The 13,726-nt window shown below is 40.9% G+C and overlaps 2 protein-coding genes across 2 annotated transcripts in view; one reads left to right on the plus strand and one right to left on the minus strand.

Moving 5' to 3' along the window:
• The window catches only part of RAP1GAP (RAP1 GTPase activating protein), a 36,218-nt gene extending 31,300 nt beyond the window's left edge, over positions 1–4,918 (plus strand). The window contains exons 21-22 of the mRNA XM_010190603.1: positions 4,654–4,739; positions 4,895–4,918. Of these exons, the coding sequence (XP_010188905.1) occupies positions 4,654–4,739; positions 4,895–4,918 (110 nt within the window). The remainder of the gene's footprint in view (positions 1–4,653; positions 4,740–4,894) is intronic.
• Positions 4,919–9,001: 4,083 nt separating this feature from the next.
• GSTK1 (glutathione S-transferase kappa 1) lies at positions 9,002–13,320 on the minus strand (the record flags this gene model as incomplete). The annotated part of the gene is made up of 7 exons (XM_010190605.1): positions 9,002–9,051; positions 9,662–9,755; positions 10,204–10,320; positions 11,470–11,505; positions 11,929–12,029; positions 12,361–12,489; positions 13,239–13,320. Coding segments are annotated over 7 exons (609 nt in total), but the record flags the coding sequence as incomplete, so codon positions are not given.
• Between the last annotated feature and the right edge of the window lie 406 nt (positions 13,321–13,726).

A 13,726-nucleotide genomic window follows, 5' to 3' on the forward strand; every position in this document is an offset into this window, starting at 1 on the left:
ATTTGTTGGTAAAAGATACTTGAATAAGAACAGGTTGAGATGGTAAGAGATAGTAGGGATTATGTGGATGGCAAGGAGGAGTTGGTTGGAAGGAACAATGAAATCTGTATAAGAATTGTGTGAAAAGGAATTATCAAAAAAGACTACAAGAGTCAGAAAGTAGAGCCAATTTACTTTGAAGACAGAGTTAGGTATATCTCAGTCTGCCGCAGCCCTGTCTGAGGTCTCAAGAGTGGTCATCAGATCCCTGCTTAAATTTGCCTGTATCGTAGCAACAGCAGTGAAGATTTGACACAGTGAGATGTTCTGCAGAGACCTCTGTTCTGTGAGATGTTGTGTAAGATTTCTCCACTTCTGCAGAACAACTCACAGCTTGAGTGCTTGTCTACTTAAAGGCACAAGAGAACTCAAGGGGCTGGTACTGAAACTGGAAGAGCAGGAAAAATAAGCAGATTTATTGATCATGCAGAGGAAGAAGAAAGCCATGTCATATGCTGTAATTAGGAAGTGGGGTGCTATATACAGAGCCTACCTGTCCTGAGGGAGAGACATAAAGGTGTGAAATGTGGTGATATGAAAAAGCAGCGTGTCAGGAGCCTTCACAGCAGAAAACAGCTAATGAGCTGCTATTAAGAGGGAGAAGTTGGGAATAAGGTTCTGTAGATCCTTGTGTTGAAGGCTAGGAAGATACAGTTCAGTGTCATCAGCTCAGAGCAAGAGTGATAATTCAATACTGTAAGGCCAGGAGGCCCCACACCATGAAACTCTCTTTTTTAAGGATGTGGAAATTACACCATAAAGGCAGTAACTGCTTTGTGCCTTGTGGTGTGAGGGCTTTCAAAGGCCTTGAATGGCATTGTCCAGGCTACCATTTCCACAGGTCTGGGGTTATTAGACGCCACAGCTCCCCTCACAAATGTTTGAGCTTCATTCACTCCCGTTGCCTTTGTGGCACTGCACTGAGACCAAACAGGTGTGAAAGATGGTTCTCTGCCAAAAGTGAACGAACAGCTTGTGTTTACTTGTGATGATAATTGCTAATGGGAGCAGAAAATTATTGTAAATGCAAACTAATTTGTTTTGCTTGAGTGTCAGAAGTTGTTTATTGTCACCAAGTAAAAGATTTCACATTCCTTTTGACTTTGTGGGCAACTGCAGTTCCCATTGCCCTCCGTTTCTCCAAGAGCTCTCACAAGCACAGACATAACACAGTGCTGTTTTTAACAGTGCTGTTACATCTCCCCAGCCATAGGCCATAGCTTAATTCAACTGTGATCTTTCCACATACCCACTTTTCACTCCCATCTAACTGTGTCATGTAAAGCCCAGTGGAAGTGATCCACTAGAAACTTTTATTATATTGGCTTGAGTTCTCTCTCCTTTTACCCCTCTAGTACTTGTGCAACATTTTCCTTCTTGCATTATTTTCTTGCCAGAAAATCCCACTGGATCCTAGAGCTGTAGTTGAGCTATAAAAGTTCAGATCCAGATCCAAGTGCTAGGTTGGCAGTAGAGACCCAGCTTCCTCTGAGCTCCCACATTGACACCTTGGGGAAAGAGCTGCTGATTCAGTATACTCTCCACTAGAGGAGTGCTAGGTTATTCAGCCTAGCCAATAGCCTTTTATTATGGATATTGGAAGTAGGGACGCTATCAGGGGCCTCTGCTGCTCTTCCCAGATAGTTTCCTTATCTGCTGACTCCTTATTGTCCCACAGGTATATACGTCGTTAATATACGTCACTGAGAATAATCATTACAGAGAATGTGATGTAAAGTTCATCATAATTTTTAGGTTTTATGTACTCCATGGTCAATGGCAGTGATCTGATACACTGCAAAACTTTCACTGTGGCTTTTCAGTACCTTGGCATGGTGAGAGAGCTGCACCCTGCAGGACTGATGATTTTTTGCTGTAATTTATCTACTCTTATATCTTCAGTGAAGACATTTAAAAAAAAGTATATAAAGGATACCAATAAATAGGCAGGTTTGTATATGAACTTCTGATTTATGCCAGGAGAGCCATAGTTAAAAGGGATAAACATAGTGTATGCTTTTCTGACTAGTTGAAATCAACTCACCTAATCAGGAGACTGTAGAGATACAGTCTTGAGTGCCATTGCTGACTGCAGTAAGAAAGCTTGATGATGCCACTAAATGCATTTAGAATGTGTTTGTGGTACTGAAGGAAGGGGCAGAGAGGGAGGAATAAAAGGTTACACGTGTGTGTGAGGTACATGAGGTAGCAGAGTTGAGCCTGCGTTTTCTAAGTACGAGGTGAAATTTTGCCCTTAGGAATTCCAAAGTTTTTGAAATTTTATTTTTCAGAAATTCTGACAGTTCTTAGGCTAGAAGAAGATAATATTAAGAGCAATTTGTTGTGCTAAAAAATTATAGGGGGAAAGAACCAACAGGGATGATAAATTTGGTTTTCTGCAAATACTAAAAATTCTACTATCTGTTACTACAGCCAGTCCTGATAGAAGACTAAATAGTAAAAGATCAAGTGTGGCAATACATGTTAATATTCCTAGACAAAATAACATTTAAATGAACATTGATAATTTGGTTAATCTATGCAACAGGGAAGAACTGTAATTATCCATAACCAGGCATAATAAACTGAAGAAATGCCAGAGTTAAGCTAAACTGAAAGAAAAAAAACCACCTTGGGACACCGTATCCAGGTGTTTTAGTTTTGCCCTTTAGTGAGCTATTCTACAAGAACTATAATTAATAAAATAACTATTATTACAATACAATAGTTAGTACAGTAACTATTGAGCCACAGTTAATGGACTGTGTAAAATCAGACCAAACTGCTTTTTTATGAAGAAATCAAAAATGTTTTGGATGCCCACTGTAAGTCTGGATCTTACACTGAATGATTCTAGAATTCCTAACCCATGTTATCCCATTGGATTCTCCGATTTGCATTCAGATTGAGAGAGCAAAGTTACAAAGGAAAAAAAATAGCAGCAGTCTGTGGTCATCATGCTACCAGAATTAGATAGAGAGAGCTGCCATTGCCAAAACTGCTGTTTTCTGAGTGGGCTTTAAAGCATCAACATATCTCATATGCCAGTGCATATCACATGGGGCAGAAGTGACTTTCTTTCTAGCCTCAAGGCCAGGATATAAATTCAGCTGTAACCTTCCTTAACACTTTCTTTAAGACACTTCTAATTGAGTTAATGTGCATAGTTGTTTTGGATGTTTTTTTATTCAATTATTTGGTCTATTACACACTGTCTACAAAGAGATCATAACTAAATTTCAAAGTACTGGAGCTGGGATGTATGAAAAATGGAGAACCATGGTACTACAAATTCATGTTGTTTAAAGCCACAGTTTAGCAACAAATGGCAATGAATTACCAATTTTGTTTTTAAACACTGGAGTTTTAAATTACAGCATGAAATTGGGAAAGGGGATAGTCTACCTTTGAAAAACTGCTGACACACAGTTGCATGTCATCTGTTCCCTAGAAAATAATGGTATGATCATGTATAGTTAAAATAGAAAAAAATGTTTCTGTGAAGAGCATCTTGGCCTACCATCTTAGTGCAGGAATCCCTCATTAGCTGAATTTGACAGCTTTTCTTATTGAATGGTGTGTAAGAAGCCGTCAAAGTAATTTGTCTGCTCCTTCTGCCCCCTTAGCACATTCCACACTGACACCAACTCTTTAATTCAAACTCTTTCCATTTTTCTCTGATTCAAAGAAAAGAGTTATAATACAGGTTTACTGCTGCAATACAGCTATGCATAAACGGCCAGAAGCTATACTATTTATGAAATTATATTTAATGATTTTTAAACCATCCTTCGAGCATAGGATGGAGGGTGACCTAAGAATGAACTAGACTGGTTGAAGAGGGCTATTATGTTAAAGCTTCATACTCGTTTCTTGTGAAATGTGTATGATGAATATAAGATCACTACAGAAAGCAAATGAATGACTTAAGTTTGTAAATTTTGCAAAGTTTTTGCCATGGTGTTGATATGTGATGATAGGCAAGTTCCTTACACCATGAGGTCAGATGTGGGAATCTGGAGGGGGCTGAGGGAGGATAAGAGAAACACTGTGAGATCATGAGATTAGACTCTGCTTCACAAGGTGTATTCCTAAGGATAAAGCATTCAGGTTGCACGGATGTATTCAGTAATGCCATTTCTTAGCTTGACAGTATGGTGCTGTCACCTACTGGAACCTGCTATATTATTTTAAACTGTCTTTTGTGTATAACAGTAGACTGATACAGAAATTGAAAATGGGACTGATGGAAACATTTAGTAAAGTTGGAGAATGCCTTCATTGCTCATTAGATAGCTGTAGACATAGCTTCTTTAGACAAGAAGCTATAGCCAGAACAGGTGTGGCATTGAAATGCGGTCTGGAACCAGTGGCCAATGTTGGTTTTTTTTAAGAAATGGAAGCCAAGTAGTCATTTTCCTTGTGTCTCAAGCTGGAATGAGAAGTAGGTGAAGGTAACATTAGTCAAGTTGAGTGTAGATACATTCCTTTCATTCTTACCTGTGGATGAGCCACAGATCTGTGGAAAGTTTGGGGTAAAACCAGCTATGTGTGCAGCTCCTGGTATATCCTCTTGATTATTTCTTTATTGTTCTGTGCTTGGTTCCCTTCTAGGAAGCAGGTTGCTTCCTTCCAGCAGTGTTGCTGGCTCCACTGGAAAAGGAAAAGGCAGCAAAGCAGATGCTCAGCACCATAATCCAGTAAGTGCTTTAATAAAATGTTTCCTTCTCACTTGCACAGAAATAAGGATGGGAGAAAAGAGAGACTTAATTTAGGAGGCTTTGCTTGCTGAGGGTTGAAAGGACAATAAGGAGGTGCTCGCAGGGGAAGGTTAAAGAACTGCCTTGTTCTGCAGGCCTCCATTTTGTGCTGCGTCTGAGGTCACCGCTGGAGGACTGTCCCAGTGCACACTGGGTGAGGAGCACAGGTAATGGACATGGAGAATTGCTGTAGGCCCATGTCTCAGGGTGGAGACAGGCCCCTGGGCCATCACTGGCCTCACCGAAAGAGTGCAGCAAGTACTGTACGGCTTCACAGTTAATAATCATAGAATAGAGTCACAGACTGGTTTGGGTTGGAAGGGACCTTAAAGCTCATCCAGTCCAACCCCTCTGCCATGGGCAGGGACACCTCCCACCAGACCAGGTTTCCCAAAGCCCTGTCCAGCCCGGCCCTGAACACTTCCAGGGAGGGGACATCCACAACTTCCCTGGGCAACCTGTGCCAGTGTCTCACCACCCTCACAGTAAAGAATGTCTTCCTAATATCTGATCTAAATCTACCCTCTTCCAGTTTAAAACCATCTCCCCTCGTTCTGTCACTACCTGCCCTGTTAAAAAGTCCCTCCTCAGCTTTCCTGTAGGATCCCTTCAGGAACTGGAAGGCCACAAGAAGGTCTCCCCAGAGCCTTCTCTTCTCCAGGCTGAACAGCCCCAACACTCTCAGTCGGCCCTCATTGGAGAGGTGCTCCAGCCCCCTGATCACCTTCATGGCCCTCCTCTGGACTTGCTCCAACAGCTCCATGTCCTTCTTGTACTGGGGGCACCAGAACTGGTCACAGTTCTCTAGGTGGGGTCTGATGAGAGCAGAGTAGAGGGGCAGAATCACCTCCCTCAACCTTCTGGCCACAAATTGCCTCCCTTGACCTGCTGGCCGCAACACATTAAGAGTCTATATAAGAAATACATTAAGAGTCCATAGTGTCACAAAAAGCACGGTAAAGTGGTACAGGGAGCCATTATTCACTTGGTTTCCAACACAATAAAGAGAAGGCTTCAAATGAAACTAGCAGATGTCTGGTGACAAACAAAACAAAACAAAAAAACCAGAACAACAGAGGAAACTTCTTCACATTAACATGCATCCCCTATCACACCATCAGCTTTTCAGTAACCATTTCTTTGCTCGGATGACACCTAGCTTTCTCTGCACCTATCCTCTGCTTCCTATGGTTTTATTATTTTACTGAACCACTTTCTTTTGCCTATGTTTTGACTTCGTGCCTATGTCTGCACTTGTTTTTTTGCTTTCAATCTAGCATTGGTGGGACCTACTTCTCCATGCCAGTTTCACAGCTTTTCCAGACATGGGAAGTGGGTCTGAACCTCCTGGTGAGGTCTGTAATAAAGCAAAAGGGGAACACAACTCCAGGTTTATTCCCTGGAGTTCATAGTCCACTTTTGCCTACATCGCTAAGAGTCGCTCTTTTGGCTCCAAGTCCCTTTCCTTGCCCATTATGCTCACTGGTTTGATAGCTAAACAGCATGCTATCTTGAAAGTGATGTGGATGTGAGGCTCTGAGGAACTAGTTTGGTATACAGCTAAGAAGAAGAGGTGTTATTTTTATGGAAGAAAATTGTTTCAGCTATTCCAAAATAGCTGGCAGTTCTTATTACTGCTTAGCCTGATAAGCTAAGCATTTACCCCCATGCCTGATAGACACAAGTTTAGATCCTCAATGTTTTTTCAGTTAATGCTTGACTTTGAACTGCGCTGCCACCTGGTGGCACTCAGAGCACACAAACAGCTCAGCTCCATGTGGCGGTGGCCGTTGGTGCTGCAGCAGACTCACACAGACAGAAGATCAGAAAGGGAAACCAGGTAAAGAAGCTGGTGCTCACCGCTGAGACTACTTAAATGCACACTACACCAAAGGGGAGTACTGAGAATGAGAGCGTAGCTGTCAGCCAGTGTTTACTGGGGTCATCACCACGGTGTCTGCCAAGAGCTTGTGCTTATGATCAGGTCTCTAATGCAGGAGCAAGGTTGCCTAAACAAGAGGTAGAACTTCCTCAAAGCTTTGCTCCCAAAACTTTTGCTCCAAGTAGGTATAGTCAGAGTTGCAACGATATGCATACTCACTGATACAAATGCAAGGGCTGTAACCACTTACTAGCGGCTATCACAGGCAATAAGCGATGTAAGGAAAATCCTGGGTTTGGGTTTCCTTTATCTCAATAGTATTTAAGTACTATTTTAGTACCTAAGGCTTTGAGCATTTCATTTCCACTGATTTCAAGTAGGTCTAAGGGCCTTTAACATAATTTTTGGGAAATACATAGCAGTCTATAAAATCCATCTCATTTGGTCCATCTGCCAGATCAACGTTCTGCCACAAAGGCTGGTTTTATTTTCAGTCAAGCTGGTTCAAATGACAGTTTCATGAGACCCTGGCTTTCACTGTGAGATTATTTCAAGGTGTTCCTTGCATCCTCCCCACCCTCCCACCAGAGTTCATGACCTCCCATTTTACCCCTTTCTGAGACAGCTCTGCCTATGGCAGTGGCTTCAGGTCACTGGGGTGATCTGGCTTAAAGCGATGTTGCAGTCATTCCATGTTTTTCAGAACCTCAAAATCAGTTTCATAGCACTAACTAGAGACTAGCAAATTTCAGGGGAGAAATAGTAACAAAAATTATTTCACAAAGGACTCAAAGAAACCTATGGCATCTACACACATGCTAACTTCCCTGTCATTCTAACTCCTAAATGAATGTAGCCTCCTATGTCTCACAAAAATTTCCTTAAATTCCAGGCTGGATTTGCCCAAAGTTGGGGTGCACTGGTGAAAAGGAAGAAGGAGTTTTCAAATTATAGGATATTTCCTGAAGAGCTGAGGTGTAAGGTGGTGTGAGAGGTGTAAGAAGGAAAAATTGTGGATGGTGGAACAAATGCTACTCCCACAGCACTTACAGCTGTCAGAACATAAAGGATATACATATTTTTTTTCTGATGCTTTGTTCCAGGATTTGGTGTTTGAGTGAACAAACATGAATATACTTTACCTTAAAGTTCAGAAAGAGACAAAAAACTGGAATTCCAGCTGCTGCTAATTCTTCTGCTTCCTTCAGTGATGCATCAGAGACAGCCAGGACTCACTGAAAATTCAAGCCTCATGCTAATCAAATTAATTCTAGTGCATTATTCCAATTCAGCCAATACAGGGCCAGGTTCAAACTATTCAGTGTGAAATTTCTAACTACTGTAATTGGAGAGGAGAGTGAAAAATGAAAGCGTTTTGGTTTTAGTCGTATTGTTTGCATATTTTTCCATCTGCAGACTATATGATGGAAAGTGCCTCGTAGCCACATCCAAATCAGCTTTGGGTAGGCAGCAATTAGGCCATCCTTGAGGAAGCAAAACACAGTGTGGTTCAGTTACCAACTAAACTTAATTGTAAACTTCACTGGTATTCATCATTGTCTTCCAAAGACATTACTGCAAAACTGGCATTAATTAAAAGCCCCTGCAAGGTCTGGGGCTGGTGCCTGAGAATGCATGTGTGTGGTGGTCTCCTCAAATGTCAGTCACTGCAGAGCAAGGTGTATAAAATACTGTCCAGAAGTGGGACAGTTCCTTTTGAAATATGTGATTTGTTCTCCAGGTTTATCTTTGGGCTTGAACTGTCCCTCACTCTTTCTCTCTTCTCTCTTGTGTCCCCTGCAATTGCCATGCTGCAGAGTAAAAGGAAGCATAAGCTACCTTGTCCTGTGCTTCTAGTGTCTATGTCGTATCTTGGACTTAAAATAAAAGAAGAGTATGACCAGCTTCTTTTAGGCTGTGTGTGTGTGTGTGTGTGTTTCTAAAGGATAAGCAGGAAGATATGAGAAATCCAGAGATCACAGTCCTGTAACAACAATTTAATCCTCATGCTTTTAGAGAACTAATTAGGGAAGAAGAATGTTTCATCACCAAGAAGTTAAATATTTAATGTTTAATCTTTAATTTTAATCATTAATCTGTTGAAAGAAAAGAAGCATATTTGTATTGATAAAGACCTCACCAGACTGGCAATACTGGCAAACCTTGAACTTCTTCATAATTAGAGATAAAACTGAGCTGTAAAGTTAGCTGTTGGAGATGAGAAAACCTTCTCTCCCAGAAATTGAATACATTTGGATAATTGCTGATGATTGACCATGTACGTAAGTATTTTCACTGTTATGTATTTCCCCAGGACTTTTCACATCTTGGGGCTTGGAACTGAGGGAACTGGTCCCAGCCATTTTTCACCTGCAAGGCAAACCAGCACAACAGAGCAAGTTAAAATTTAATACATAGAAGTGATTGGCCAGTCACGTTTCTGCAGTAAGATGATTGTTCCTACTCCTCTTCTGAAGGGTAACTACTGATTTAGATCTTGTTTGGCATGCTTCAGCCAGCTGCATAAATCCTTCACTGTCCAGTCACAACTGAAGCTGTACAGAAGAATTATTTTCCTCTGTCACAGATGAGAGATTCTGCAGGCCTGTGGCACTCCACATAAAAGTAAAGCCAGATCTTTTCAGGACTCATTTTTCTGAAGGGCCGAGGGTAAGGAAGAGAAAAAGGGTTGGAAGGCTGGGGAGTCAGAGAAACAAAAGGAAAAATCTGCTGACGTCTTTGGAGATGAGACTAGAAACCAGGCCATAACATTCAGATTAGGATTAGTGACTACCATAGTGACTTTCATTGCTCTAACTGTACTGAGATACATTCCAGTCAGTTTCAACCCATGAGAAGAATATCTAACATTATGTAATATTTGAAAGACCTTAAGAGTGTTTTATTTAGCTGTATGACATATTTCATTAAAAGAGGGTGAAAGCATGAAACCAAAAGTGATGTTATTAGGTACACTCACCTATAACGTTGCCTAGTAGCTCTAAACGATCAGAGCCAAAAAAGAGGTGATGTTCCTCATTAAAATGCGCCACAACAGCAGGCATCCCAAAAGCCTATTGACACCATGGAGATGAAACAGAGAGTGTTATAATGAGAGACATTTTTGCAGACAAATGATCAGTCTTCAGGAATAAAAAGCAAAAACTTTGACTGTTTTTTCCTCCCCTTCTGCCCCTTTTGAAGGAACAAAAAAAGCAGCCTGGTAAATCCACAGTTTTATGTCAAGTAGCAATAAATTGTATCTCTTGGGTCCTGTAGCTCCCCATCCTTGGTGTCCAGCTGGAATGAGCTGAATAGGTCAACCTTGGTTTCCCAAATGACAGTGAGATAAGCTACCAACAACAGAGTCAGCTTTCACACGTTCAAGGAGCAAAGACCACCTAAGAGAGATGGTCTGTAGTGCTTTCTAATTGTCACCTTTGTTGTTTCTTGCTTCCCAGTACTCTTAGTAGGGAAGGAATGCATAGCTGTGAATGCCAAGTGGCATTGGAAGCATCTTACCCCATATTTTAGGGCTTCCTCTGTTGTCTCTTTCAGTCGGTTCTTCACTTCAGGGGATGAAATCATTTTAAGCAGTTTCTGGGCAAGCTCTGATGATAGCCCAGCCTGTCTGGCAACCTGAGAAAAGATGATATAATTCAGAGTATTACTAAACATTCTAATTCCTACTATGATCTAATGAATTTACTATTCAGTATTATCACCCAAAGTCTATTATCAAAAAAATTACAAAATACTCTTAAAGCACTTCTTGCACAACTGTCTTGCCGTATTCCCAACCCATTCATCATTTACCAACTCTCAGATACAAAGTAGAAGGGATATTTTAAACTTCCAAGCCCCAAATCTGCACTTTGTTTCAAGAGTTCCTAAACAGAAAAAAAAGTAAAAAAAAAGAGAGAAATACTAAGTTTAACCTCTGATCCAATGACTTACTAGGTAACCTCACCCCCCCAAAAAAAAGTTATTTTGAAAAAGCAGATCTTGCTGTCCAAGCCTGCCAAGACAAAACAGTATGGCAAATACAGCCACACAGGATCTATAAGTGATACTGCATGAAAGAGACTGTAACTCACAGAGGTTAAACAGTTGCTAGTGTCACTGCTGTATCTTTTTTTCCTCCTATGTGCCTCTGCTACCCAGAAATGAGATAAAGTGGCCAAAGGTAAAGGTAGATGTTTTCTAAAAGTAGAAACGAGTGCCCTTACAAAGAGGATCTTGTGGTATAGTAACTTACATGCCATTACAGCTTTCACTGTAATAAGCAAAATCTAAACAGCAAGAGAAAATACATCAAAAGAGCACAATTTCTATGCATCCAAAAGGGCAAGACAGCACTGAACTTCATAGTAAAGCCTGGCTCCAGCACTCCAAGGAAAGTCAACTTCCCCAAAGTGTTGCATTTCACCTGAAGATTTCATATAGCAGCAAAACCTCAATGCTTTCTGGAGACACTGTTCACACTTTCACCACTGTTAACAGCACAGTATTAACACATAATTCATTGTCCATCCTGGGTATCTCACCACATGAATTAACAAAAAAGGAGATTCTGGTTCTGAGTGTCATTCAAAGCACAGGCAAGAAAACCCTAAAGCCGTTACAAACAACTGCTAGGGAAATTAAATCCACTTCCTTCCAGCAGAAATCTTTCAAAACTCCAAACAATCATTTGACTAAGCTGTCTTCCTGTCTATTACTGATCCAAGCCATCAATAAGAATCTAAGTCAGAAACACAGAAGCACCAACGGAAAGGAGACACTTACAGCCAATATATTCTCCGGCTCACTGACATCTTCATGCTGGTAAAAGAATAAAAGAAGTAGTTCAGTACATAAGAACAAAAGCTCAGCTCTGGACTTGAAAGCAAGTTTTCTAAGGAAAAAAAACCCAAACAAACCAATACTAGTTTCTGGAGAACTTTCCTCAGAAAAAGTTAAGTCACCTCATCTAGGAGTGTATTGAGTGCTTTCCGATATGAACTACTGATCCACTCAGCCCACAGGACTCACCATATATTACATATCTAAAAGAAGGCAAATTAAGCTGTGTGTAAGTTAGTTCTTTCCTTGTAATGGCTCCTGAACCTATAACTTTACATTTCCTGCTATGACTTTTCATTAAAAGACATTTCCTTTCTCTTGCTTTAATTCCACATTTGAACAAAGTGGGACAGGAAAGGTGACAGAGAAGGAATCAAGAAATTGGCTTCATAAAATACTGACCTGTGACCAAAACCGCATCCAGAATTCCCTAGATAAGGGTTCCAGGTATTGTGGTTGTGTCATATCAATGGCTGTGAGGAAGCGCATGGCCCCAAGAGTGCCTGACATTAGTGGGAAGACAGAGAAACATACTGAAAGAAGGCACAGGACCAGGAACAGATGCGGTCTGCACAAGCACTACCTATGAACAGTATGATCCTCTCTGTAACAGCCCCCAGACAGTAAAGCTTATGTTGATTCACAGTATCTTCCATGCTAATATCATTTACAACCATTTATCTCCAGAAATCTCTTTTATGGTTAAAAATCCACGTACCTCATATTGCTCACAGATACAGGAAGAGGCAAGGAATTCACCTTTACTGTTACGGAGAATGTGAACCAGAAGTGCTGGAGTTGCAAGATAACAGCTGAGTTAAGTTTCTTTCTTACTTGCAGCAATGATCCGTTGGAAGTCACTTGCTGAAATTTGTACAGGCACTTGGTAGTATTTTGCCATCCTTTTTACGTCCTTCAGCAAGTATTCTGCACGCTTTGGCAACATTGCTGGGGGCCTGTTACCTTTCAGAAAAAGTTCTGTTGAGATTTTCAACTCTATTACAGTAACACTGGACAAAACAAAACTGCACACATTAGACCTCACCCACACACGTGCCTAAGGAGGAGTATAATGTTGGCCTACTGAAGCATACACAGTTTTACCAAAGATAACGCTAGGATTTAAACATGACTTATTTTGCTTTTGCACAGATCGACCCTTTAAGTTGGCAGAATCAGTTTTAAACCAAGGTACAAATGCCCTAGCGGGGACTGATATTGATTCAGGTGACTTTTAAGCTAAACAAGTACTAATGCATGGGTAAACAAATATAGAGGCTTGTTAATTTAATGTTTTATAGATTATAAATCTCAGTGATTAACTTGTTCTGATAAGGCCACAAGTACTATTTTATGGCATACTTGGATCCTTCATGCGTACTACAAACTGCAAGTGTTCCGCAAATTAATTCTGGTTTGAACTCAACAGAGAACTTTTAGGAAAACGTTCCATGTCAAATTATTAGCACCATCCAATTTTAGAACTGACAAACTTTGGCATAGACTGTACGTGCCATGAACAGCATAGCTGCAGTGTATGAAATCCTTGTGTCTGCTTTCTCAGTCACTGCTGAGCTCCACAGTCCTAGACTTAATTTGTTAATTTGGTGCCACAACTTACTTTAAAGCTGGCTCTGTTGGCTCTGCACTTACTAAGACCTTGCTCACTGTTGTTCTACTATTGAAGAAGGTATCTCCCCATATCTGCCTACCAGTTGCTTTCATTATGCCACCAAGGAAAGCCGGGCGAAAGCGCAGATCAATATTCCAGATGTGCTGGTACCTGCAGAGTACCTGCAACATAAAAAAAGTAGTGATGGGTTAACAGTCAGAAGAGATGTCTGTAGAGGTGTGTGCAGGTAGGAAAAAAAAAAGACACTTAAAAGTAGACACACATTAAATAGACACTGCAGAGAAATCCTTTCCTACTGTATTAGTGACAGTCCTAAAAGTGTTTTCTGGTGTCAGAAAAACCTGAAAGGACTACGTTCATATTATGAATATACAAGTCTGAGCTGGGGTAAATAAAGAAAAACTCAAGCTCATGAGTGGACACTTGCACTTGTTAAACATCAAAACCACCCCTAAAGCAACGAAGTTCGGCAGTAATTCCCAAATGTGCACAGGCTTCGCTTCCTGAACGCCCCCGGGTTTCAACACGTGACGGAGAAGCCGAGATACGCCTCATAAGCCTGTGACA

This window comes from Mesitornis unicolor, unplaced genomic scaffold (genome assembly GCF_000695765.1).
Source record: "Mesitornis unicolor isolate BGI_N332 unplaced genomic scaffold, ASM69576v1 scaffold32998, whole genome shotgun sequence".
Classification (NCBI taxonomy): Eukaryota; Metazoa; Chordata; class Aves; order Mesitornithiformes; family Mesitornithidae; genus Mesitornis; species Mesitornis unicolor.